The sequence below is a fragment of the Lepisma saccharinum genome, chromosome 1, assembly GCF_977018435.1.
Source record: "Lepisma saccharinum chromosome 1, izLepSacc3.1, whole genome shotgun sequence".
Classification (NCBI taxonomy): Eukaryota; Metazoa; Arthropoda; class Insecta; order Zygentoma; family Lepismatidae; genus Lepisma; species Lepisma saccharinum.
Genome location: NC_139229.1, coordinates 172421295 through 172443802, shown reverse-complemented (window position 1 = coordinate 172443802; position 22508 = coordinate 172421295). Strand labels below are relative to the sequence as shown.

General features: G+C 38.6%; 1 protein-coding gene across 4 annotated transcripts in view; it reads left to right on the top strand.

The window, feature by feature from the left end:
- The first annotated feature begins 917 nt into the window (after positions 1–917).
- LOC145990125 (lysosomal proton-coupled steroid conjugate and bile acid symporter SLC46A3-like) overlaps positions 918–22508 on the top strand; it is a 31370-nt gene continuing 9779 nt past the window's right edge. For 3 of the 4 annotated variants that reach the window (XR_014441932.1, XM_083125805.1, XM_083125786.1), the window contains exons 1-2: positions 918–1192; positions 20145–21061. Coding sequence is in view for 3 of the 4 variants with exons in the window: in XM_083125805.1 (XP_082981931.1) it covers positions 1161–1192; positions 20145–21061 (949 nt within the window). In the remaining variant the exon portion in view is untranslated. Of the gene's footprint in view, positions 1193–15665; positions 15740–20144; positions 21062–22508 lie in introns of those variants that run through there. The other variant, XM_083125795.1, reaches the window with a different exon arrangement.

Sequence of the window (22508 nt, the reverse complement as noted above, 5' to 3'; positions counted from 1 at the left end):
GAGCGAAGAACTCAATATAGGCTCTAGCCTAAGCCCAGCATTGGCTGAATGGTTATGAATGAATGAGAAAAGAAAGTGGTCGAAAAGGGAGGTGACAAAATAATCCTGTTTTGCAGATATGTGGACGATTGTTTTGGCATATGGAAGGGAACGAAGAGGCAGATGAACAAGATGAAGAAGGAGGGATATTGTTGGAACTCGAAATGCGCGTAGAAGAGACGACAAGATAAGCTACCTAGATATATTGATGAAAAGGAAGAGAGGTCAAGAAAGTGAAACTGCTTGGCACCAGAAGAAGTGTGCAGCAGTGGTATTCTACCACAAAAGAAGTGATGTAAGTGAGGTGACAAAAGAAAGTTTATAAAGAATATGGAGGACAGAATCAAGAAAATATGCACGAAAGAATGTGAAAAAGAAGGCAAAATAAATAGCCTATGGAAACAGCTGGAAACGAATGGCTATGAGAAGGAGGATAGACTGCACATAAACAGAAGAAGGAAGAAAAGTGGCAGGGGAGAATTGAAAGAGAAAGAAAGAGAGAGGTGGTTTGGAATAAGGAGTATGGGGAAGACCACAGAAAAGATGTGCAAAGTGCTTAGGAAAGCGGATATTAAAACTTACAGGAAGGGAGGGAGAAGCATCTTAAGAATAGCGAAGAATTCAAACAAGAAAAAGGAAAACAGAGAAGAAGAAGAGGGAGAAATTTTCCAGTCTCCCAAGCTAATCTCTTCTTGATATATTCTCTTAATCCTTTCCAATTTCTTATTAGAATTTGTTAATCCACATTGCAAGTTTGTTAACTTCTCACAAGATAAGACTTGATTTATCTTGTGCACTCTGATCGATGGCTAGAAAGGTCAAACACTACACAAGACTTCCCTTTGGCCGTTTTTTCACTTTAAGCCACACACGTCTTCGCAAGAAGCTGGAGGCCCTTCACACTATCTCAAATTACAGATGTTTACTTACAAGAACTTGAATATCAATTTTTACGTATTACAACTCCCTGATCATATTACAAAATATTTACGAGCTTATTTTGTGTCATGGTGTAACAGTCACACATCACAAGAAGCTTCTGATTCGTTAACTGGACAAAGTATGAACTGTGAATCACCTGCTGCTGAAGAAGGATCTTTGTCTATTGGCAACCGGCAATCATGAGGAAGAACATCTCCGGAGCAGTTCTTCAGTTAAGTATACAGAATAAATTATTTCGAAGAGATAATTTTATTATTGTGAGAGACATACAAATATTTACCTATAAGATCTAGATTGTAACAAGTAATCTTTTTCAAAAGTTAACATAGGTTAATCTAGTCATCATTTAAAGGAAGATAAATACTGATACGTATGTGCCAATATCATTAAACTACTGTAATTTCATTAGATTTTTTGCGAAGATCAGAAAGTCCAACTAAGTTCGTATTTTCTTTTTTTACACATTTCACGATTAAACACACGGACCAGTCACTCTCACGAGTAATTTTCAACATTCAACGTCAGTCAACAAGCCGTTAATTAAAGTTAATTTTTCTGAAAATATAAATGGTCTATTGTAAATCACTCTGCTTTTGGCAATATGTGGAATACATCTGTGGTATGAAACTTGTCGTATCATTGATTTTGCGTTTGAGTTTGGTATATTACTACATATTGCAATTCAGAACGCATTAATTAGTTTTAACGCCTTTCTTGATACTTCATACTTTTAGTATCATTTATTGTTACCGGGAGCCCCCTTATGTGACAGTGGTGGCGAAATAAGAAAGAGAAACGCAGAAACTGGAAACAGATGAATCGAAATAAAGAAATGGAGCTAGGAGTTATGTCATAAATGGTTTAGACAGCAAAAACAACACCTATTGTACATTATATAACAAGCTAGTGTTGCCATAAACACTAACATTATTGTTCACTAAAAGGCCAATATGAAATGATCCAGCAGTGGACACTCGACCATTCAAATTATAGTTCAAAACTGCTAACATTTTATTACTTTTATCACGTCCGGTCTGGAACAAGTATATTTCTAATCTTCACATTCTAGAGTACAGTTCATGTTATTATAATACTGCGAATCGCTTCCTTAAATGATATAAATTTCGTCTAAAAACACGCGTCCTACTTGTTAAGCAAGTACTTTTCAATGCATCTTTATCAAAGGAAGGAATATTTTCCCCAAAAACATACTAGTCATATTATTGCCCCAAATATGGGGAATGCCTCTTTTGATTTTAGATCCTTCAATCCTCATACTTTCTTATTTTTGGCCACGCTACAGTAAAGCCCTCTGGCAGAAAGTCCAAGTAAAAATTTAGACACTCCGGCTTAATTCATGGTGGAGCTACAACGAAAACAAAATGCAGGGAAATGTGGTTAAAATATTATTTCGACTATTTTATGTTCAAAAGATTAGACTTAAATGCAGGTAAGTGATATTTTATCTTATATTTGGTTTTTGATACTACTAAACTAAGTGTTCTTGTGTAAAGAACATCTTTTAAGGACTCCGTAATTATATAGTAGGATTAACCTTGATAGTATGAAGGAAAATGATTTCAATTTTATAATTAAGTGCTACTTAATTTCTGTGCTTTCCATGACCAGCAGAAATAAGATGTGTGGGAAAGGTAGGGGGAGGGGCGGTTGTTACTACTGCAGAAATCCTGTTAGGTTTCTTGCCAAGCCAATGTTAAAAAATTCAGGAATATAACAAGTAATATCATATTGCATTGGAATTAGATTTCTTTCCACTTAAGCCGTCTCCCGTGGCGGAGTGGTTATTACATCGCGCTACGACGCCAGGGGTCCCGGGTTCGAATCCCAGCCTGGGCAAGGATGTTTGTGAGTGTCCAATCATCCATTTCATCATATCATTACTCATTCTCATCTTCGCAAATTAGCCAAAAGTGGCACAAAAGAGAAGTAAAATAAAGCAAATCAATCAAGCAATTAATCTTTACGCTTAAAAGATATCCTAACAATATATAAGCCTCAATTTTGAAAAAATCTGCACTTTTACTCAAGATTTATTTCACTTCTACTTAAGAGTTAAGGTTTCATTGTCATGTGAAAACGGACATTTATGTTCCCTATGATTCGTGAACAATCAAATTATTCTGTAACTACTTATTCCTTGCAGCAACGACAGTTATTAAAGGCATTCTAAAATTGTATAAACTCCATCTTTCAGATATGAATAGTCTCTGCTTGCTTCCAACACCAAAAAATGATTACATCACGGTAGATGAATATTATGAGAATTCTATCAAACGTACACCGTGTCCTACATTCGGTCTTTCTATTTTGATTATTTCAGGTCGCTTTTATACCTCTTGAGATGATCGCGACGTTGAGGATGAATGATGTAATCATGTGATTGATACGAAAAACTCAATGATACATCCATGCCTGACGAGGTTTCGAAAATGGCCACGGAGGTTGGTCATTTACACTCTTGTTCGATCTTATCAAATGATGTTCTGTAAAGAACAAAACAGTTACAGTGACGATCAATTTGCAGGTTAGATCGCAATAGAATATCTAAAATAAAATAATAATAATAATAAAAAAAAAATCCGTGCATCCTCTTTAAATTTCCGACCAGTTGACAGTGTGTTCTTGGGTAATATCGTAACTTCTGAGTTCCACTTCTATTTTCTATTTTACATAATTAACATGCCTTTTCTACCTCAGGAGGTTGATCACGATGAATATTTTGGCTCGATTGCCAATCTGAACATTTTTAAAATTTTGTTGTTGAGATTGTGTGAAGAAAATATAAAAAGTATGATGATTGATTTCGAAATGAGTGAATACATTTCAGGTAATATTTTTTGCAACATGTTGGATCGTTATGTGAACAGAAGCTTATGGGGACTTGAGACCAGTATAGTATTTCTATTGCAGAGAGGAAGCCATAGTAAATTATATTTTATTCAAATTTATTCCAAATGAAAGCAGTTTCCTTAGAAAACCAGTGGCCAAGCTGCGAAGTATGTGGTCACAGATTCGAATACCGACTGAGAAAATCCACCCCATTTTCCTTTTGAATTTGTAGATTTGATTTGATTTTTGTTATTTAGCGTCGCTTTTCTGGCACTTATGGTTAATCTTGACGACGAATGAGTGGTGATGATTAGATTAAAATTGATGAAAGGACACTCACAAAGAACACCAATTCTAAGGCTGGGATTCGAATCCGGGAAATTTGATGGCGAGATCGAAAGTCGACCACATAACGCGCTTGACCACTATGTCTGCTAGAAGAAAGCTTATGTAACTAACTATATTTTTCTAAGATATTTAAGAACTCACAATGGCAGAGTAATTAAATAATTCATCTGTCTACACTGGAATTACTAATATTCTGAATATCAGTTTCAATGGATACAAGTTACAAAATAGCCAGAATGCGTTATAAAGAGTCATTTTTTTCCTCTTTTGGCACCTTCCTACTGGACATTTGCATGCTAAGATGTAGAAGATCCTACATTTTCAGTATGTGGAATCGAGACTTAATTCGGAACCGTTTTTACAATAGGATAATTTTAAATTCAAAGAATCAGATGTGATGTAGTGTGAATAGGGTCAGAGCAGGGGAATAAAATGGTCCGAATGATATTATCCATCCCTGTTATTATCTATTTCTCTGTTGATATCCTGATATAAAATGGATTTTATCTGTATTCAGGATTATTCAAATAAATACATTTCTTCGTTAGCCGAATATTATTCGAATAATTAAATCAAGAAGACTTAGGTGGGCAGGCCATGTGGCACGAATGGGAGGGGAAAGATGAATTTACAGGATTGTTGTTGGGAAACCTGATGGTAAGAGACCTGTAGGAAGGCCAAGACGAAGATGGAGGGACAACGTTGAGATGGACCTAAAGGAAATCGGTAGGGTTGGAAAAGAGATCTTGCTCAGGATAGGGACAGATGGAAGGCCTGTGTTGCTGCAGCCATGAACCTTCGGGTTTAAGAAGGCTAGAGAGTTAGTTAGTTAGTTAGTCGTTAGCCTCGTCGATTTCAAGCGCGTTAAGTGGTAGACGCACGGACTTACCACCAAAGGTTCTTTGATTTCCGGCACTGACTGAGTTATTTCCTTGTGTCTCCGTCGTGAATTTCATGAAATTATCATTGAAACTAGACACAATTATCTTAAAAACGCAAAAATGCGACGTAAAATAAGGGAAACCCAATACATTTGTCCTTCATTGACACCGCCACTGATAACCATTAACGAACTGTGAAAACATTATGCTTTGAATTATGGTCATTCTCTCCACCGAGACAAACTTTCAAATACCAAAGAAATATCAAAGAAAAAGAAGAAGAAAAATAACACCACCATGTTAACGAAAATTAAGCGTTTCCGTTCCATTTCGAGCCCTGGCAAAAACTATCTTCTTTCAGCACATTCCCCCAATATAATGACTGCCCATCAAATGTGGATAACATTTTTTCAGATCACGTCTTTTGGTCATCCATTAATATAAGTGCTACGAAATTATGTAAAATCATCAGGTACAAAGAATATTGTTAGACCATTCCACATGGAACTTAGTTTCTTTAATCCTTATTTTTGTGTTATTTCTACTACTGAGATTTCAGTAAAAGTGGCCCCTGTATGTCGATAAATAAATATATGAAACAACACTCTTGTTACATACAGAACTCTTAGGGATTTTTACAATAAACACAACACACTGTATCACAGCCATAAGCATGAATGCCTTTCACTAACCTTACTCAGTGGTCCATCATGATGGTTATTTGCGCAGTCTTAAAACATGACTTATTTCTCACAAATAATAGACCGAAGTGATGAGTGCTAGACTCACGATCTCTCTCGACGTGTCAGGTTTGAATCCTGGCGTGTTGTTTGTGAGTCTCGCTTTATCAACTTGACCTAATCACCGTTCATCCTCACCGTTGCGTTTAGACTAAAGAGGCAGGAAAGAGGCGTAAAATATGAAAATTAGAAATAATACTCTTTATAAAAACAAATCCCTAAGCCTTACTAGTTCATGTATTTCTCTGTACTTGTCATGAGTGTGTACTACTAGGGTGACCAAAAGTTCTGATTTTCACAGGACAGTCCTTTTTTTGAAGGCCATGTCCTGCGGTCTGCGATGATACTCCAAAACACCAAAAATGTCAATATTTTCAACAGTGTCCTGCAAGTTGTTTACCTCAATCAAGTCCTCCTTTTCTTAAATACGCAATGAACTTTTTTACATAGATTGGTGCCATACATATATATCCACACAAAGAGATAGTCGTAGCGAGTATATCTAAAAATTTTCACGATCGCTTTGCTCGCGGCATTGGTACTGCTCTCAAGTTCATATGTGCTTAGTTACAGATATTGCATTCGCTTTGGCTCAGTCGGTAACGCGTCTGACTACCATGCTCAAGGTCCCGGGTTCGATCCCCGGCCGGTTCAAATCCGGGAACTTTTCTAAGGTTGGAAGCGGCCCCGGCGCCCACCCAGCGTCGAATAACATGGGTACCTGGGGGAAACCCTGGGGGGTAAAGGCGGTCAGGGGCGTGATGCTGATCACATCACCCCCACTCATGACCGGATCAAGAAAGTGTGGGGCGTTACCCCCACACCCCCTATACGCCTTCATGGCGTGGTGCTATGCACAGGGGAGCACTTTACCTTTTTGTTGATATTATTATATACGAGGTTCAAGTGATGACTAAAAGTATTAGGTTAGTCAAAAAGTAAATGCAATGTTTTCTTTTCTTCCGTAGGTTGGCTGTACAGCTTTCTGCGCTCGCAAGCCGATAGATAGTATCGTTGTCTTCGCCTCTGGCAGGTTACAGCGTCAACACTTCAGTTCGCTCTGCAATTTTGCCAAGTAAACATGGCAGCGCCACTGTCCGTGTGCACCACAGAAGAACAGCGTTCTGTAATCGTTTTTTGTGGTGTGAAGGTGTACACTGGCGAACTTTAAAAAAAGGTCTCCTTCCTTTTAGTTAGACTGGAAGCAACAAACAAAAACCGATATTGAATTGGAAACACTCCAGCGTCAATGCCGAAACTCTATGCAAGATAAGGAAGAGCTGCACCTGTCAGTCGTGAACACCACACAAAAGAGCAATGTTAGCCATGAGTCATCAAGGAATTAGCACAGCGTTTCTTTCTGTTATTTCTTTCTGTGCCTCGGAAGAAATATTTGTTGTCCATTTTGAGCTCTCAAGAAATCAGGTTCTGAGCTGGCGATTTATTTCCTTCATGAATGAAAATAGGTTGTTTTTTATTTTCGTTTCTTTTCTCTCTTTTGTCGTTAGCTCTAAAACAATAAAAATAAAACGAGCAAAGAAGGTCGTTTCTTTCGGCACGTGACAGGCATATGTGGTAACTTTGCTATTTTTACGACCATATTATATCCCTCTTGTTTACTTTCAACGATAAGGACGAATGTTGGAGTGACCAGAAAAAATGAACGAACACAATAAATAAGCTCTTAAATATTACCCACGCTTGGAAAATAGATTCCGGCCACAGCGGCAGAGTGGTTATCACATCACGCTACGACGCCAGGCGTCCCGCATTCGAATCCTGGCCTGAGCATGGATTTGTGAGTGTCCATTCATCAATTTCATCATATCGTCACTTATCCCCGTATTTGATTGAGTTTGATTGATTGAGTTTGTGTTTGAAGTCCACTTTATGCACAGTAAGGGGACTGGACCTACAGTTTAAAGTGGGATCCGAACCACTATGTGCCTCCACCGGGTATCGAACCCGGGAACTCTTGATCACAAGGCGACGAAGCTACCACTGCGCCATCGGGGAGGCCTCCCCCATATTTGCAACTTAGCCAAAAGTGGCACAAGAAGCGAAGTAAAATAAAGCAAATCAATCAATCGAACATAGGGTCTCCGGTTTCATAGAGCAGTATGCAAAGCAATCGGTCATGAAGACCCTCGAAATTGAAGAGTTTAGGCAGATTAACAATTCACGTCAACCTACAACAATTTCACCTGTATTGTGTGATATATGCTTCTGCCCTAATATAATTGAACGTGCTCATGCGATATTAGTTACACATTTCCGTCCTGCATCACACAACCTTGCCCCTTTTCTGTATTATTTTCTATTTAGGATATATTACGTTGCCTTTTTGCCTCTTGGTTTATCCGTGGCGATGAGAATGATTGACCAATTGATAACATGAATGTGATGGGGAAAACATGCCTTAATCATGGTTCGAACTTAAGACTTCTGTCTTCAAAGCACGTTACAATCTGCCACGTGTGTCTTTTCATCTCCAGTCACCATTAATTTTAAGAGGTAGAAAACGACGTTACTCAAACAAATTGTATAAATAATTTCCATGACCATAAACATTTGTTGCACTTGTTGAGAGAAATCCATACCCTCGTAATGTTATAAGTAAACGTCGACCTACTTGATGTCCCAGGAACCCTTCCTTGCACGAAAATCACATTGTGTCCACAGGATTTACGACTGAACGCATACTAAAGTAATAGAAATGTGCATACCCATTTCCATTAATCGTTCGCTCTTCGTATATTTTGAGGTCAGCTAATTCGAACATACGACCCTAAGACAACTACACACTGCCAAAAATAACTGCAGTGTCAACAAAGTAATTACTGTATATTTTTTTTTTATTTTTGGTAATGGAATATTTTTCCCTTCAGATTCTTATTTATGTTTGATTTGGTTTATTTTACTTCGCTTTTCTGCCACTTTTGGCTAAACGCGACGATGAGGATGAGCGATGAAATGATGAAATTGATGAAGGGACAGTCACAATGAACACCGAACGAACACAATGCCAAGGCGGTGTTTAAGCAAACTGTGTTAACCACTCTACCACGGAGGCCGGAATCCTTTTTAGTTAGGATAAATCGTTCCTTGACAGCCAACTAAGAACAGTTATTATGCGTCACGTCAGAGTTATAATATTTTAAATTTCTAACAATCAATTCGGATTTACTCTTAACCATTTTTTTGCCTACATAAAAACTTCCACACAGTTAAGATCGTTTACACTAAGGACAACAGCGTTAAAGTCTATGCTTTAAGGAATGATTAAGCACACTATGATTACGGAAAATGATAATTCACATGACTATAGTGATGCATTTCATCGGTGAAACATTAATTTTCGTTCAGGAAGAAATATTGAAAAACGCAGGGACAGAATGACCAATTGATTGATTTATTTTACTTCGCTTTTCTTCCACTTTTGAGTAATCACATAGATAGGGATGAAAGGTGTGTTAAGACGAAATTTGTGAAAGGCAATCACAAACGTAGGACACAGCCCCAACTTCACATATAATTATACTGGCCTTGTGTCTAGACGCCAGATCCTCGTTAGTCTGCAAAATATACTCCATTGTCACAATGACGTAAGCATTCGTAGAATAAATTTGTATATCATTCTCCCCCTCCCCCCAAGAAACGTGAGCTAAACTAGTGCGCATTCTGTGATATGTTAATTACTTCTCAGGAACCACTCGCGGCCTTCAACTAGTTTACCCTGAAAAAAAGTGCGGCTAAGGATGTTAATAGATACTTCAGGGACAATATCCAAATAATACTGTCACATGCGCAGAATGCAAAACATTTCTATTTTCTCATTTCTACTACAACCCTGGCGAAAAAAGGCGACTGGAGCGTGATGCTGATCGTATCACCTCCAAAATGGCCGAGCTCGAGAATATGCGGTACCATCCTACCACATTCCCTAAATGTGCCTTCATGGCACGTTGCTATACGCACGAGGAACTTTACCTAATCTTTACTACTACTACTAAGTACTCATGCCAGGAATTTTGGTATTGTTTATACTTTTTTATTTGCCCATTGCTAACCTGGTTCGTTCGCAGCCATAAGAGCAATTAGTCGATGCAATAAAAATACGACAAACTTAAAAAGAAACGGGTGTCGGCGTGCGGGGGGGGTAGGAACACAAAAATCTTCCACAAACTGCCCCGATCATGCCTGACAAGACTCCAACAGAAAGCTTTCCGGAAACAAGTTTACGTGCGCATAAGGTAGTGATGGCCTTGTGTGCAACTGCCTTCCCCCACTTTTTTTATCCAATACAGGAGTAATGAAGTGTTTCCAACTACCTTCCAATCTAACTAAGAGGAAGGAGACATTTTTTAAAAGTTCGCCAGTGTACCAGGAGCTGAAATCCATAGAAGACTTTCAGCACAATACGGTGACAATGTTTTACCGCTACGAAGTGTTTACCAGTGGATCGAAAAGTTCAAAAGCGATCGAACAAGTGTGAAGGACGAGGAAAGAACAGGTCGTCCAGCCACATCCACTACTCATGACAACATTGAGAAAGTCCGTGAGGTGGTTCTGAATAACCGACGAGTGACTGTTGATGAAGTGGCAAACCATATGCACGTTAGTCATGGTTCTGCATATGAAATTATCCATAACAGGTTCAACTTTCATAAAGTCTGTGCGAGATGGGTCCCTAAAGAACTCACTGACGGGAACAAGCGAAATCGTGTGAGAATCTGTCAGCAATTATTGGACAGACATGCTAACGAAGGTGAAGCCTTTTTGAATCGAATCATCACTGGAGATGAAACATGGATCCATCACTTCGAACCTGAGAGCAAACGCCAGAACATGGAATGGAAACACCCTGAATCTCCAGTAAAAAAAAGTCAAGCGTCAACACTCTGCACGAAAAGTGATGCTCACACTTTTTTGGGACTCAGAAGGGGTAATTATGGAACATTATGTGGAAAAGGGGACAACAATAAACAGTGAACGATACAGTGATATGCTTTCGAACAAGTTGAAGCCTGCAATTCGAAGCAAACGACGAGGTTGATTGTCGGAAGGCATTCTTTTGTTGCACGACGACAACGCGCGTCCCCTTACCGCCCCCCAACACCGCTCAAACTCCTCAGAATCTGGGCTTCGAGGTGTTAGAGCATCCTGCATACAGTCCTGATCTCGCCCCGTCGGATTACCATCTGTTCGGTCCACACAGATCAACAGGTGAAGGAAGCTGTGCATACGTGGCTTCCTGCTCAACCGAAAACCTTTTTTTTCTCAGAGTATCGGAAAGCCTGTGGAACGTTGGACTAAGTGTATTGAAGTGAAGAGGGACTATGTTGGAAAATGATATCATTGTAAGTTTTCTATTGTTGCTGTGAAAAATAAAAATAAATGATTGCATTTACTTTTTGACTGACCTAATATATTCAGGGCCACTTCGAGAATTGTTTGATGTATTGATGAGGTGATTATGGAGGAATATACTACATGTAGGCAAGAGACAAATATATTCTCAGTACAGATAATATTATTTCACAATGTATGGATATTTTACGGGATCGTGAAGAACATTTATAACACCATTAAGCCTTGTTTCCATGATATGCAAAACTCAATATGCTGACCAAGGCAGAAATTTATTTTATTAAAAACATAAACTAAACGTAACGTTTCAACCTTCTAGCAAGGTCTTCTTCAGACTCTGCACCAAGTACAAATGTAACTAGGTACAAAACAGGACGATATATATACACAAAAATTACTCCCCTCCAGACTATTAGAAAGTTGTTCTGGAACATTCTAGCAGGTGGCTTTCCCTTGTCAACTGTACTTTTTTTTTTTTTACAAAAAGAACATGACTAGCGAGAGACATTAAGAGACTAATGTGTAAAATGAAAGAGTAAAGCATAAAGAGGAACGTAAGGAAGAAAATAAAAGAGAGAAGGGAATAAAAGGAAAATAAAGGGTGATTATTATAGAACCGGCCCGACAAAATGAGCTATAATACCGTATGAAATATACCATACAGATATTAACGTAATTTATACATGACGTACCTTGGATAATGTTCCGTTGATTGTTCATTGTGATCAGAGCATGTGGTGAAAGTGTCCGCCGTTTTCAAGAAGGCAAGCCTCCACCCGCGTTTGCATATTCGCCGTGACTCGCCGCCGTGTTTCTCCGATGATGTTCCTGATTCAGCAGAAATGTTGCCCTTTAAACTTGTAACGTACGCGGTTTGTTTGTCCTTCAGTACCCACCCCACAAAAAAACTGGTGGGAACTGGGGAAGTTAGGGGCCTGGCGCCTGGACACTGCAAACACGTTCCTACGTGCACCACCATGTGTCCTTTAAACTTGCAGCATAAGTGCTACCACCTATCAGATCATCTGCACACCATTCAACTCAGCACAGCCCACGGATCATTATGTCGTAATTGTGAGCTGTTATATGTATCACGAGCAGCATAATTAGCAAATTTACCAGGCCGGTTCTATAAGAATCACCGTGTATATAGAGTAGAGACGCCACGTTGTTCGTTCAATCTCTAAACAAGAGGAAGAACCTGGAGCGGCGCCAGAAATTTTCGACCGGGTGGGCAGAAGCTGTATATTGATAGATTAGGGTGGGCAGGTATAAATGTAAGGTCATATATAAATACATGTTCCTGATTATATTATTTTCATCATATGAGTTTTGACTGAAACTTGGGGGTTAATGATCACTTTTCTTGGCTTACAACGTTATTGCAACTGACAAATGTATCTGAATGTTTGCAGTGACGGCGATCGGGTGCCAAAACGTGGGGGCAAGGACAGTTTACATTTTTGGTATAACAGTCTTAGCATTAAGAGGCCATAGTGCGGGTTCTACAAGTTGCAAAATGTGGCGGGGGGAACTCCCCCCTCGCTCCTCCTAATCGCCGCTACTAAGTATTTGGATTAAAATTAATGTCTTATTGGGAATGTAAACACACACGGAAAAACCAATTCTTTGTTCATTCTGCATAAAGTATCCCTAGGCTTATGAAAGGCTATTTTGATAAAATTATCGCTCAAAAGTAATACGAGTAATCAAGTAACATTGAAAAATCTGTTAAGAATTGAATAGATTTGCTAAGTTGGTTTTCGTTTTCTGAAGTAAGTCTTCGTTACTCATGCGGGAGAAGTAACGCACATATGGTTAGATGAACACATGCACTCAGGGGGATCATTGACGCACCTGCGTCATAGGAAATTTTGGGGGGACAAGATTTTATACCAATTCTATAAATCTTCACACAAACCAAAAAAAAGGGGAGTCGTTTCGTTTGATTGACTTGTTATTGATTTCTAGTTATGGTTATTATGTACAGTTTCTCTACCTACCTGTGGGTGATCGCGGCGATGGGGTTGATGAAACACCAGCTCTTATGCCTTTAGAATCGGTTTGGATGGGAGGGGGCGTGCTGTTCGCATTAATACAAGGTTAGTCAAGCAGCAAAACTGTTAAGAATAAGGTTCAGTACGCTAACGATGACAGTGAGCCTGGGCAGTTTTGTACGCTCTATGTTAGCAAACATGAAAGTTTAAGTACCTAATGTATACATATATTGCTTAAATATGTCTGTATTATATTGTTCCGCAAATTTTGGGGGGATGGGCACCCCTGCATGCACTAAGGTACCAAGAATTGTTACTAACAAATAGTTTACATTTTGTAGAATGTGATTTTGGACACAAGGAATTCATCGAAATTGATCACCATACCCGGTAATTCATCTCTTTTTCACAGACGACTTGGATTGTAGGGCGCGACCTTTTCGAACACACTCAAATGTCAACCAGCTCTATCCTACCCAGTATACCCTGGAAACTTTAATCTTGCAGACGAACGAGTCTCTGGCGCTTGGAACCACAGTCAAAATAATAATTTGTGGGGGGGTTGTATTTTCAGTGTCTGCGTGTATTTGTTTTCGCCCTTCGTCACTTTCATCTAATCACCATTGAACCTCATCTTCGCCATTAGGAAAAATTAGCAGAAAAGTAACTTCACATAGAACAAATCAGTCGAATCAGCAACAATTTACTCTGCCAAAAGTGGAGTTGCATTAGTTCATACCCCAAAGTTGAGGTGGTAGTTTCAAATTCACAGTGTTATATTGTTGGATCAAGGCAGCTAACTCCGTGTACAATAACGTTGTTTTCCGAAAGTCTTAAATGCTTCCCTCTGGCAATACACCCTCTTAAATGAACGCATCTTCTGTGGTGATAAGATGATACGTTTCCTGTGAGTTCTTTCTGTATACTTTTTTCTCCAATGGCATAATGTTGTCGCCTTATAATGCTCTTTTAATCAAGGGTCAACGGAAGAAAATAAAATTCAATTCAATTCAAAGAGGTTCTGGGTTCTACTGCCCCCTCCCCTGGTGGATCGGACTCCACTTTAAACTGTAGGTTCAGTCCCGATTAGCCTATCTGAGCATAAAAGTGGATTTGAAAACAAAAAAAAATCTTTTGGATACTTCGTGATAATAATTTCTTTCTTTACTTCATCTGCATCTACAGATTCTGTTGACCATTTCGGCTGAACCTCTGATGCTTCTAAAGTTTAAACCATTATCATCGTGATTGGTTAGTTCTCTGACGCCCTCAAAACAAAGCTTTCTTACCAACTCCTTTTTCTTTTAATTCTACGTAAGTTAATCACAAGAAAAATCGCATAATTACATAACTGATAGGCTAAATTTAGGTGAGGAACGAAGATTTCTAAATAGAAGTAGCCATCCATTATTAATTCAATAATTCTGCAGATTTTCCCAAACCCACATAACTGTTACATCAAAATTTATACACCTCGGTATTGTAGTGGTTATTGTGATTGCTTCTTATTAGTATTTATTAGTAGAACGAATACAAAGTTGTTATTTTGTAAACCATGTAGATATTTGAAGATGACATGACGCTAAGATGGGTTTTTTATTTATTTATTTAGATATTTTTTTAATCATACGCAGGCCGGGATTTATATATGTGAAGGCCGGAACCTTACAACTCCAAGACCTCACCCCAATCCCCTCCACAGTTTCAGTTATAACTTTTCGCCAAGCTACATGAGGTGGTTAGTTATACGTATTTCTATATTTTTTTCATCACATCCGAACTACCTCATTTTTTTTTCTTTATGTGGTACTTTTCAAAGCAGTTTTTCCCCAGTGAAGGCTCAGAGCTGCAGCCCTCAAAGTCACCCTAAATCCTGATCTCATCTTGATCATACCCTCCTAAGCCTAGTAGCTGCTTCTAATCATAGAAGTATTCAATTGATCACAGCTTTTTTGTTTCAAAATCTCTAGTAAATCGTTTTGCTTTCTAATGACAAAGTTAAGACAGCTTTTTATGGGATGATGATATGTGAACATTTCTAGTATTGATAATATTCATGAGTAAAATATACATATAATGAATACCAGAATACTCTTATGTATTGAAACATTCACATATCCCAAGTATATGTAAATACTTAGTGAATTTGATTGGGTGGGCAAGCGGGTGGGCACAGGAATTTTTGGGTGGGCGCTTGCCCACCCCTGTCGCCGTCCTTGGCAGAAGAACTTTATTAGGGATTTACAAGTTCCCTGTGAACTCTGCTTCAACCAGAACGTGACAACACGCCATTGATAAACAGCTTTCAAGTGTGATTCCTTAATGCATATGGATGTAAGCCTTAATGATAAATTCTATTCGTGTCCGAGTAGATGGGCAATTTGATTATCATGACGCAATGGATAAAAGCCTTATCTATCTGAAAGTGACTTCAAGTACTAAGATAATTCACGCGAACATCTCCTGTCTTCCAGTACAGTTTCTTAGTGACCGCTGCGCGGGCCTAAATCCAAACGTTTCTGGTCGTTGTGATTTGGCGAGAAAGTATTTCGAAACGTCCAGAAATGACTAGGTAAGTTATTTAATGGAAAGTACAATAGCAGATGAAGGTAACTAAAGTCATATTCTCTCAGCTGTGTTGAACTCACATTCTAGTTCAGTTCTGAGCATGAAAATGCACTATCCATTCAAAGGTTATATTCATTATTTATCTTAATCTTTTGAAGTGGGAAAACTGATTAATTCATGATTATTGCATGATATCATAGACAGGATAAAATGGAAAATTATACAACTAAATTATCTGAACAAAAATTACCTGGATGCAATTCCTACAATCCCCTCACCCCCAAGTCCTTTCAAACACAGATTTAACAAGTAATTTGGATTTTTGTCTATTTTTCGTAGCTTTTCAACCTCTCTACCATGCGAGTAGCCAAGAAATTATTTTCGAATGGGGCAAAACTTTCAAATTCAAAAGGAAAAGGTGTGCCGAAAAATTGTCAGTAAAAAATCATACTGAAATAACAACTATTAATGTACCAACGAAGGGCAGAGAACATAACCTCTCTCAGAGCTACAGCAGTCCGTAGATATTAGTCAAATATGGCTTGCTGCAAGTAACCCTTTTTTTCCATCACGTGACACTTCTTTTAATTGTTGGTTGGTTTGCTTCACTTCAAACTGAAATTTCGGTTAAAATAAAATGATTTTCATGTAACACAGAGTGTTTTTCAAATCTTAGCAATATACTGATCAATATAATTTAGAAAGATTTCGAGAGGGGCGTGGGAGCGGTTGATCTCACGTCTGGCTACTCCTATGCTCTCTACTTTAATTGCAAGGACAAAAGGGGAGTTAATGAATTAGGTGAAGAATTATACACGATGATGGATGCAGGCGCTACTCAAGATTCCAATTTAACCAAGCATTTTCTTCCATCACTACAGTCGGGACGCACTAGTAACCGGCGTGGAACCACCCCACTCTGGTAGCGACGCGCTATTGCCGGATTGACCTCCTTCAGAATTTTCGCGAGCCCATAGAAACACGTGTAGGTTTAAAAATCTGGTTAAACAGTCAACAACGGGACACTTCCATTGTTCTAATTCCGACTCTGATCATATTTGAAGGAACAACGTTAATATGCGGAGAGCTTTTGGCTGAGTGAAGTGAGTTTTTCTTAATATTCAGTCCGATTTCTGTATTGAATACTTTTGTGCGTGAGCGGGCGTTCGTGTGTGTGTTTGTAAGAGTTGTTTGGAGAAATTGTACTGCAATGTCGGAAAGAAGAAAGAAAGTAATTGGTACACAGGATCCCACTTCAAACTGTAGGTCCATCCCAGATTAGCCGTAGTGTGCATAAAGTGGACTTTAGAACACCAACTCAATCAATCAATCAATTCACACACAATTGATTTGTTCTTGATAAATTCTTCTCCGTAATACAGTAACTCACTTCTCTGAAATTCTGTTTCAGAGGTAAATTTTTGTAGGTTCCGCAAAATATAATTTAAAAACGTGTTAACGAAACCAAGTTGTACGTAATTTGTTTATACGTAATTTCCAAGAAATACATACGTTCTGAAGCTTCAACAATGTCACAGAAGAATACATTCCATGTCGTTACATATCAAAGGGAGAGTTTCGTATACTAAAACAATATGCTGGCATAGCTGCGGTCGGTATCGAGTTGCGAAAAAGACGAACGTCGCGGTGTAACAAAGACAAAGAGAGGCGGCATGAAATCAAAGGAGAATGATTTGCCACAGTTGTTCATAACACAAGGCGCATTATCTTTTGTAGGTAATTGTGATACGATACAACACAAGTAACAAGATGCCGGTAGCTCTTGCTTGCAATGTACCATAATAAAAACACAACAAAGGTTCTTTCAGTGAAGGTTTTCGGTTGCTGTGTCGAACAGGAAGAGAAAATGTTTCATGCTTGCCAGAATGTAAAATTCACACGGGAAGTTAACGTTAACCTACAAGAAACTTCAGATTCAAACTTCTAGATTCGTTAATTTATCACTTAACGACGGAAATAACATATATTAGCATGCTGATACGTACGTGCTTAATTTCGCGTGACGTTTTATTTTTCCCGAGCTTGCCAACAGCTGATTAACCTGTCTGCCTGTTTGTGCGAACGTGGCAACGCAGAAAACCCCCAGCCACATGGCAGCCAACGAGGAGACAGAATTTGGTCACGTTCTGCCGTTCTGCGTTCTTATTGAACAACGCTTGTTATCGCGGCCCGACTTTTTAGGATCTGCTGAGAAAAGTATCTACTTCACAATATCTGCAGCTCATTGATCATGGACTGTATTATCTTGAGTGCAATATACTTTTAAGTGGTGGGAACATAATGAACAGTAACAAGTACAGTGCCTTGAATAATATAGTGTGGAAAACGGACGGTTCTGGCCTCTCTGGCAGGTTCCACTCAGAAATGATACCGCTAGAGGCGCTGGTGTCGGTACAGGTGCATGGCATTCGTCTGTTTATAATGGAAGTAAATGGAGTTTTTGCTGCAACGTCTGATTCTTTTCCTTGTAACATTTCTTTGTATCAGAAAATTGTTATGATATTTGGTACATAAGTCGCGAAAATATTAAAGAACATTCTGAAGTGTCGATCATGACCTGTCCTTTAGTTTTTTATTAACAATACGGAAGAAAACATAGGTATGGATTGTTACTCGTAACTCCTAATATGACAATTGCCGCGAGAATTAATATTGTGTATGCATTATCCTGAAAGGTTCATTAATATTGTCAGTGTCACAAACATTATTTTTATGGAAATTCACACAGACAATACTCGTTTTTTTGGGTTTTTTTCAAAGATCTGTTTTACATCCACTCGCGTGTTGTCTAACTTACCGCGCAAAAACTCGCAAGCGTGAAATATGACACTTTTCGTTTCCCGCTTACTGGAGAAATGTAAACAACGCGTTGGTTGAGTTATATTTTCAAAGATATATTCTCGAAGATATGATCGCCACTGTTTTGTGCCTGGTTGTTCTAGTGGATATTGTTCAAGTAAAGAAAAGGGTATTTGTATACTATTTAGTGTTCCCAAACAAAAAGATAAATTTTATTAGCATACAAAAATAAACTTGTGTACACAATCCAACGTTCGACGTTCAGCCTCACATTGCGATGTTGCTGCTCGTGTTGCGTTGCACATAAAACGTATTTATGTTACTTTTCTGTATAAATTAATGCCATTTCGTGACTGCAAATCACTCCACAAATATAACTGTTTCCATCAATTCACTTACCGCCTTTCAAGACAAACAAATCTACATAATATATTCCAAAAACTAACAAAGCCGCATTACTTTCATAACAAAATTAGCACCTGTACGGATCGCACTGCCATCTATGTTGTCATCGTCTCGGGAACCAGTTTCTTGGGTCGTTTTCCACACTACGTTATTCAAGGCGCTGTAGTAAAAAGTAATTAAGAACTTCGAAATGCCAGGCCAAACACTTTTATCTTTTAGAGCAATGACTTGTATCTCGCGGAAATGACGAAGCAAATTATTCATTTAATCGTGGTAACTGTTTAAACTTTTAAATTACACTGCCCAGTACGATAACACTCACCCAAGAATCTTTCTACGAACGCAGTTGATTCGAGAATTGTTTTATAAAGTACGGACAGCGTATTTGCGAGTGTGTGCGTACAGGGACAATAGTCCATAAATCTAGAGAAGGGACTCCGAACAGAAGCTCAGTGTAATGGGCTACCGAGAGAACGCTAGTGAAGAATACGAGTATGGTCATATATTATAATGAAGATAAGTTAGCATTTTGTATATTTGTTTTTATTTAATTCTTTCTATTTCGATTACTTTACGTCGATTTTCCATCTCTTGGGTAAATCATGGCAATGAGGATGCATGATGAACTGACGAAAATACGGGTGATAGGTGAAATATGAAGATGGAAGAAACACTCTGAATTAAGAAGGAAAATGGTTCAAATGAAACATTTGTAAAAAGTAGAATTGTTAGTGTAATATGTTAAATACCGAAAATAGATGACACTGCAGACTGCAGCACAAGTCACGGAATCTAGTGCGAGACTTATAACTTCTTAAAGACATTTAGTCTCTCAATATCACTCGTATATATGCTGCCTAATAGATAATTTAATACTGAAATCACGAAACACTTCATATATTTTCGGTATTTAACACACTGCGCTAAACATCCTATGTAACCTTTTATGGACTGAAAGATCAACTTTGGTCCATTTAGTTAGTTACAAAAACTGCAGTGACAAATTTTGCTGTAGGTTTTAAGGTATAAATAATTATCTTTGGTTGAGTTCGTTCAAAAATCTGTAACCAATGAACTATTATGTTTTTTTATGTTCTGATTAGTAGCCAAAGAGCACATCACATTAAATGTAACTCTAACTTGTACAAACAACTTCTAATTTGCAAAATACTCTTCCTTTGCAGCCATCACCAAAACGACAACGAAGGGCATGCAGACGGAGTTGCAATCAAGCCTCAGCAGAAAGGGCTGCTATATTGGTGGCAATGGACACTCACCCTGGCTTCCAAGTCCTCGGTGGAACTAGTGTTCGTGACACACATGATGGCGACGAATCTAGTGCTTGTCATATCACAAAACCTGATTCTGGACAAAGTGTGCTGGTCAAAGTACAACAGGACAGTGTGCGAATCCCTGCAGAGACGAGAAACGGCGAATTTGATGGAAGAGGAGGAACAGGTGCAGCATGTGTCAGCTGAGATACAAGCGTGGAGGTCTGCCATCGAGTTCTCGCTTCCAGTTGTTCTAGTGTTAATGCTGGGTGCTTGGAGCGACAGACATGGACGCAGAGGGGTTATGATCTTCTCTCTGAGTGGAAGAGTTCTACAAGGACTTGCGTTCATCCTCAATGTGTGGCAGTGGCACTGGTCTGCAGACACAGCCGCATTGTGCATGGCTCTTCCAGTAGCTTTGACAGGCTCGAACACCGCGTTCGACATGGCGGCCTACAGCCACATAGCCGACGTCAGCGACGAAAGCATCCGGACGGTGAGGCTCGGGGTGGCTAATGGGTTTTGGTGCGTTGGGACGGTGCTCGGGTACGTTATGTCCGGTGTCTTGTATCAGGCGCTGGGATTTTATAGTGTTTTCGCCATCGCGGTTGTCCTGGAACTGGTGTCCATTTTGTTGGTGTTGTGGCGTGTTCGCGAGAAGGGCCACTTCGAGGAGCGTCACGATGGAGGCGGATTTGTAAGAGAGTTTCTGGATCCTAGGAACATTGTGCGGCCTTTCAAAACCACTTTCAAGAAGAGAGGTGGGAATGCACGCCTCCATATCTGCCTCATGCTCTTTTCTGTGTTTGTTTCATTCGGAGCTGTGTCTGGTAAGTAGTAGTGCCCAGTATTTGGGAGCAGTTACAAGTAACATTTAGGCTACTTTTTCTGAGGAATTCTAACTGTACATAACTACTTTTAAAAGCTGCTAGCTGTAAGTGTAACAGAGTTACTTTTCTGCAATAGAAATAGCGTTATCAACAGTTACTTTTACAGTTACCTTAGGCCTATGTCAGTTAAGGGTTCCTAAGTAGCTTATATAAAAGTTAAGGACAGTCGGGTGTTTAGTATTTAGAACGAATTTTCATATATTTAGATTAATTTACTTATATTTATATGCATATTTATAAGTTTTATGAATATATGAAGATTAATTTATGAAAAATATGTAATTAGTTATAAATATATGCAAATTAGTTCTAAATACTAAACACTCCACTGTCCTTAACTATTATACGCTATAAGCTACTCTCCTACGCAGCCAAATGGGTAGGTTAGCGCTCTTGCCTTTGGTAGGAGCTACCAAAATTCCGGCGTTGGCCCAGCGTCGTGAGGGTAATTGGGAAGCTACTTGAATAGAAGTAGCGGGTTCCGATCTCGATATAACGGGGAAGAGTTAAATTTGGCAACCCTCCTTTCAACAATGTGTCTTCTCTGGATGCTAAGGTAAAAGAGTTTTCATGGAATATCCTAAGACAAGGACGCTAGGCTTCGTTGCATGTTAGATTAAAACATCCACGTTATATTACAATTCGCCATTTCTAATTGCACGTGAAGACTTCAGTGTTTTGTTCCATCTTATTTATTTTGTTGTAATAATATTTATTTATGAAAACTTATATTATGTACCAGAGACATAAATGAAATACATGGAAATCCTCACACACACACACACTGACAGTTACTTTTCAAGTTCCAGTAGTTACTGTTAAATCTCGTAACTGTTTGTCAGTTACTTTTTGAAATAACACTGTTAATGCCAAGAAAGCACTTTCTACTGTTCTTCCAGGCGCAGATCAATTTTCTATTAAAATTTCATACTCAACCAAGACCAACTTGAGGTTCAGGCCACAGCGCTCAGTCAAGAAGTCATCATCTGGAGGCGATCGTCTTAACGCTGTAAACGCCTTGTAATTTTTACCGTAGAGAATTAAGGTATATTTCTTTCTTTTAAAAAGTTAAATTTTGATATATATAGTTAGAAGAAATAAGAAGAATTTTGAATATTTACACCAAAATTTTCATTCAGGAAGTCACTATGACCACCACAAAAATTCCTACCATAGCACAAAGAAAGGGTTGAAAACTGTTAGAAACTTCCTGGCGGATAAATTTAATCATTGTATATCTTTTAAAAATATTATCGCTTTTGTATGAACCTTTGTATGTGAAATCAATCGATTAAATCAAAACCCAACATGTTAGGTTGACAGTAAACTTTCCAGGTTACATAATCAATTAAATTGTCTTTAACTATACCCAAAATTAATCAACCAG